We start from the raw sequence: 6278 nt of genomic DNA on the forward strand, positions 1-6278 counted from the left end.
CCCTCCTTCCACGAGAACCTGATCTCGAGATCGGATCAGAAGCAGCCCATCCTACTAACTGGACGGCTCTGGAGGTGCTCGCGTGTAAGCCACAGGTGGTGCATTTTTTTAAAAAATGGGTTACTTTATTTATTTATTTATTTTTATAAATTTTTTTTTTTAATTTTATTTTTGGCTGCGTTGGGTGTTCGTTGCTGCACGCGGGCTTTCTCTAGTTGCAGCGAGCTGTGGCTGCTCTTTGTTGCGGTGTGCGGGCTTCTCATTGCAGTGGCTTCTCTTGTTGCAGAGCATGGGCTCCAGGCACATGGGCTTCAGTAGTTGTGGCTCACGGGCTCTAGAGCACAGGCTCAGTAGTTGTGGAACATGGGCTTAGTTGCTCTGCGGCATGTGGGATCTTCCTGGACCAGGGTTCAAACCCGTGTCCCCTGCAGTGGTGGATTCTTAACCACTCCGCCACCAAGGAAGCCCAGTGGTGCATTTTTAACACAGACCAGGAACGTTCAGGGACAAAGAAAGGTGCCCTGGATATTAGGCTGTAAGGAAGCCTCAGAGGAGGGGCTCTGGGCAGCAGCTTTCTCCTGTCCTCCTGCTGAGAGGCCATCCTCACACTGGCCGCTGCAGGTGGCTGGAGGGACCCCTGTGCTGTGGCTCCCAGCGGTGCTGTGCTGAGAATGAACACCCGGCTCTTGGGGGAGGGAAGCCCTGACTACAGCCCTGGCTGGTGCGAGTGTGTAAACACTTCCACTGCGGCCTTTTTCAAGCTAATGGTTGAGGAGATGTGTGAGCCAGTCCCAGCCCAGCACAGATACAAGGGAGAGCCATGCAACTCACTGCTCGAGCAAGCGCAATTCATAACTACCGTGCACTGCAATGGTGGAAACTTGGGCTGCCCTGGGCAAGCCTGCACCATGGCCAAGTCGCACACTCACCCCTCAGCTCTGAGCGTCTGGTGTCAGGCTGGTGTGGCCACATCCACACATGACTAGCCCTTTCCTTTCTTTCTGTGATTTTACTACCCGGTGGTAAAAACAAACAAATGCCCCAATTTAAAGGGCATCTGCTGTGGGCCAGGCACAACAGTCCCGTGGAATGAGTATTCCTGCTTCCTGGCTCACAGTGGAGCTGAGGGAATTGGCTCTGAACTCAGAGATCCTCATCCAGATGCCAGGGTTCCTTGCCCCAAGCTGTTTCTAGGATGCTCGCTCATCTCCGTCAACCAAAGCAAAGGCAAGACTCATTGGCACTCATTGCCAGGGTAAAAAATAGATTATTTTAATTTTTGCTCATATGATTAAGAAGCTGAGGGACGCTGTGGCTTCAGGTACAGCTGGATCCAGCACCACCAGAACTCTGTCCTCCTCCAGCGTTCCCCTATCATTAAGCAGCTGGGCTGGTCCTCTTAAAGGCAAGAGGGCTGCCAGCCCTTCCTGGCCCACCACCGATGCAGCAACCCCAGGAGAAAAGACGACTTTTACCCCCAAATCTGACTCTCACTAGAATTGCCCTTCTCCATTTCTGGAGCAAGCTCCACAGCCGGCAGGGTTGAATTCACTGACTGAGCCCCTTGGCAGAGGACTGACCACCTGGGAGCTGGGGAGGATGGATCTGAGAGGAACATCGGGCTCTCGGACCAGACGGGAAGGTCCGACGTGGGCCCAGCGGGACAAAGCCGGCCCCCGTTCCTCGGTCTACACCTGCAGGGCTCGGAGCGCATCCCTCCATCTCGGCAGGAGGGAGCCCCAGGCTTTCAGCCTCTTTCTCCATGATCGAGTCTAAGCTTGTTGCCAGGCAGCAAACTCCGGCCACGTTCCCTCCCAGGCTTGGGGCAAGTTCTGACACACAGAGAGGCTGTGAGCTGGGCAGAAACACACTCGGAGACTTTGACTTTGCCTCTCTGTTCAGCATTTGGCTTTGCCTCTGAAGGTCCTCACAGCCTCCAGCTTTGATAGGGCAGACTTGGGCCCCATGTTTGGTCGGAGAACTTAGTGAAAACAGTTCATGGGAGGCTCAGCCTGCAGAGGGTTTTGGCCACAGAGATGCCATCACTGTGTCCTTACCTTGGGTCACCGTGGGGAGAGCGCAGGGGTCAGGCTGCCCTCAGGGGTCCTGGAGGCAGAGGGAAGGGCCACACACCCCTCTCCAGGCTGGGCTTGGACACCCTCTCCTTGGCTGCAGGGAAGAGGGAGTGGTTCGCTCGTTTGTTTCTGGAGGATCGGGAGGGGGTTCTGCTTTTTTAAAATATTTATTTATTCATTTTTGGCTGCGTTGGGTCTTCGTTGCTGCACGCAGGCTTTCTCTAGTTGTGGCGAGAGGGGGCCACTCTTCGTTGAGGTACACAGGCTTCTCATTGCGGTGGCTTCTCTTGTTGCGGAGCATGGGCTCTAGGCACATGGGCTTCAGTAGTTGTGGTGCACGGGCTCAGTAGTTGTGGCACGTGGGCTCTAGGAGCACGGGCTTCAGTAGTTGTGGCTCGCGGGCTCTAGAGCGCAGGCTCAGTAGTTGTGGCGCACGGGCTCTAGAGCGCAGGCTCAGTAGTTGTGGCGCATGGACTTAGTTGCTCCACAGCATGTGGGATCTTCCCAGGCCAGGGCTCAAACCGTGTCCCCTGCATTGGCAGGTGGATTCTTAACCACTGCGCCACCAGGGAAGCCCTGGGATTCTGCTCTGAGGAGAAAAATACCAGCATCACCTCCCGGGCCCCTGCGGCCTCTGACCCCAGCCTGGCATGGCGCAACCCTGACCCCAGGGGATAGAACTGTAGTCTGAGAGATGATGGAGCCGGAGAGAACCTTGCAGACGGTATGTCCCAACACATTTGATCCTCAGTCCAGGAACTGAGAGCAGAGAGTAACCCGGCAGGTCACATGGCCCGATGGGGACAGGCTGGGGTGGGAAGCCAGTGTCCCGAGCCTTCAGGGCCTCCTCCTTCTACCAGGGGCTCCCTCCAGGTCCAATAACCCTCCTGTCCCAGAAGCCGGACGACAGGCTGTGAGCAGTGTGCCCTTTTTCAGGGGGCTCAGGTCAGCATCCGTGTCCATGGCGGCCCCTCCCAATTCAAATCAAAGCATCCACTTCGGAAAAAAGCATTTAACCCACTTCCATCCTACCCCTTTATGACTAAGCTCTCATTAGAAACTTCCCAAGAGCACGATGAAGGATAATTAAGGGGTGTGAGACGCATAGCGCAGAGAGGAGGGGGTTTGTATGTACCCACTCCTTTTATTATTAAGAAATAAAACCATTAGGTTGAGGATGAAAGACCGTCATCACGGAGAGTGAGAAGTCTTCACGCAGAAGCCCTCTCACTAGGGCCTCTGGAGGGCCGTTCCCTGGGTGTGGGTTACGATCAGGACAAGTTTGATGCCAAAATGTCCTTCTAGTTCTGGGTAAATGTCAGCAGATGACGAGTCACGCAGCCTGTGTCCCGAAGGACCTCTGTCCTGGGGATTCCCGGACAGCCACCCGGCGTGCTCAGGCCCCGCCCCACCAGACAGTTCACCAGCAGCATCACGCGTCTGGAACGTCTGCGTCCTGACCTTTCTTCTTCCGCCTTTTTAAACAGCTTAATTGAGATATGACTCACATACCATACAGTTCACCTGTTTAACCTGTGCCATTCAGTGGTTTTAGTATATTCACAGATCTGTGCAACCATCACCACAGTTGATTTTAGAATATTTTCATGGTCTCAAAAGGAAACTCTTCCCCCGAGGCCATCCCCAGTCCTAAGCAGCCATGAATCTACTTTGTGTCTCTAGCTCGCCCACTTTGGAAGATGAGGGATGAGGTTCAGAGAAGCTAAGCTTCATCTCCCAACGCCAGTAGCTGGAGCCCTTGAGCCCTGCTCTCTCTGACTCCAGAACTATGTTCCTTAACTAGGCCAAAGGAGTTTTCCAAAGTCAAAATGGAGGAATGTGCTCTAGTGAAGGACATTGTGAAGAATAAAAAAGGGAAGCTAAAAATTTTAAATGCTCTTCTTTTTCTTTTTATATATATATGAATTCATTTAATTCTTACAACAACCCTTCCAGGTAGGTATTATTATTATTATTACTTTTTTAAACATCTTTACTGGAGTATCATTGCTTTACGATGGTGTGTTAGTTTCTGCTTTATAACAAAGTGAATCAGTTACACATATACATATGTTCCCATATCCCCTCCCTCTTGCGTCTCCCTCCCTCCCACCCTCCCTATCCCACCCCTCTAGGTGGTCACAAAGCACCGAGCTGATCTCCCTGTGCTATGCGGCTGCTTCCCACTAGCTGTCTATTTTACATTTGGTAGTGGCATGGACATATATACACTACTAAAATGCTCTTCTAAAATGAGTTTAGTAAAGAGATCCTTCCTGGTTAAATGCTGTGCTCTGTTGTGTGTAGAATGAAATCCCAGCTCCCGAGCTGGCAGTCAGAGCTCTCCAAGTGGGCTCACCCTCTGTATCCTGTGCTCAGGACCCTCAGCACCCCTCCCCATCAGATGAGCTTGTGCCTCACAGACCCGGATGCTCTGAGTTCATCAACCACCACGAGTCTCTGTCTGGGCTGCCTTTTCTATTTGTCCTTCCTCAGCCTTCCCATCCCGCTGGTCTCTCTAGATAGTTTCCCGGTTGACCCCTGTGTTCAGGCATTTATTCATCCCTCATTCAGTACACCTGCTAGGTTCATTGCCCAGGAAAGTGGGCAGAGCAGCTCCTTCTGAAAGGGCTTGAGCTGAATGTTTGTCCCTGTCCACAACCGCCCTGCACCGTCTTTAGCATTTGGAGCCTAGAATCTAGCTCACGCCATTTCATTTCTTTTACATTCCCCCTAATGCTTAAAAGAGAGTAAATCCCAGTGTAGACTGAACACCCATAGAGTACGTGTGATAAAGGAAAACAGTGACATTAAAAAATGTATCACCATGTTATCTATGAAACTATTGCTTCCTTTCAGCATCCTTCATATTCATAAGCATGGTGCTCTTTGTGGGGAACACACAATCCAATCATCTCTCAGAAGAGCTGGCCCAGAGGCTCTACCCACTTTATCCAGCAGTCACTCAACAAGGAACCTCCCACAGTTACGGATACTCATTCTGGCTCACCCTGCTCGTCATTCTTCTAAACATAGTCACCGTGGTCATCATCACCTTCTACCAGAAGGCCAGATACCAGTGGAAGCAGGAGCAGAAAAAGCCCATGGAATATGCCCCAAGGGATGGAATTTTATTCTGAATTCTACATCCGCGCTTGGTGGTTAGGTCTACTCTGTTGTATGCCAGCTCCCCGAGCAGTAACTGGCTGGCTTGTCTGGATGATCGGCAGGTAAAGTGCAGGCCTTGTTTGACTGTCATCCTGTGACAGTTTTTGTATCTCATGACACTATGTTCTTCATAACTGATGTACCCTTGAAAAAAGATTCTTCCCATGAGGGTGGGGAAGATGAAAAAGAAAGCTCTCCAGTCCTTGTAGTGTTCAAAGCAGTAGAATGATTGTGAGCCTATGGACCCTTCTGACCTGGTCTCAGTCTCTTAGGTAATAAAGGTTTGGGTTACACACCTTCCCTTTGAGTTGCTCAAAGCCCTTTGGTACCTATGATCTCATTCGCCTCAGGAGAGACCACGCATTTTTATTCCACTCTATGAATGAAGACTTCCAGGCACAGAGAGATTCAGAACTTGTTTTTCCTAGACCAGGTGTTGGAAGCAAAAGGAGAGACTTAGGGGTGTATGACCTGGTCCTCTGGACCCTCAACCACCCATATAACTTAAACCCAATGGTGAGTAGAAATGCTGATATTCATTTTTGAGTTTCCAAGATGGGTTTTTTTTTATTTTATTTATTTTTATTTTTTTATATATTTTTTTGCGGTACGCGGGCCTCTCACTGTCGTGGCCTCTCCCGTCGCGGAGCACAGGCTCCGGACGCGCAGGCCCAGCGGCCATGGCTCACGGGCCCAGCCGCTCCACGGCATGTGGGATCTTCCCGGACCGGGGCGCGAACCCACGTCCCCTGCATCGGCAGGCGGACTCCCAACCACTGCGCCACCAGGGGAAGCCCTTCCGGACGCGCAGGCTCAGCGGCCATGGCTCACGGGCCCAGCCGCTCCGCGGCACGTGGGATCTTCCCGGACCGGGGCGCGAACCCGCGTCGCCCCTGCGTCGGCAGGCGGACTCTCGACCACTGCACCACCAGGGCAGCCCCGAGATGGGTTTTTTGTAAGGAAAAGATTAGGAAGGAAGAAAATCAAGGAAAGATTAGAATTATAGCCCTACAGCCTCATGCTAAGAAGGTTAAA

The 6278-nt window shown here is 51.9% G+C and overlaps 1 protein-coding gene across 1 annotated transcript in view; it reads left to right on the forward strand.

Moving 5' to 3' along the window:
• The window catches only part of CLRN3 (clarin 3), a 12587-nt gene extending 7372 nt beyond the window's left edge, over window positions 1-5215 (forward strand). The window contains exon 3 of the mRNA XM_007451180.1: window positions 4935-5215. Coding sequence (XP_007451242.1) covers window positions 4935-5215 — 281 coding nt within the window. The remainder of the gene's footprint in view (window positions 1-4934) is intronic.
• Window positions 5216-6278: the final 1063 nt, after the last annotated feature.

This window comes from Lipotes vexillifer, unplaced genomic scaffold, assembly GCF_000442215.2.
Source record: "Lipotes vexillifer unplaced genomic scaffold, Lipotes_vexillifer_v1.1 scaffold248, whole genome shotgun sequence".
NCBI classification, from domain to species: Eukaryota; Metazoa; Chordata; class Mammalia; order Artiodactyla; family Lipotidae; genus Lipotes; species Lipotes vexillifer.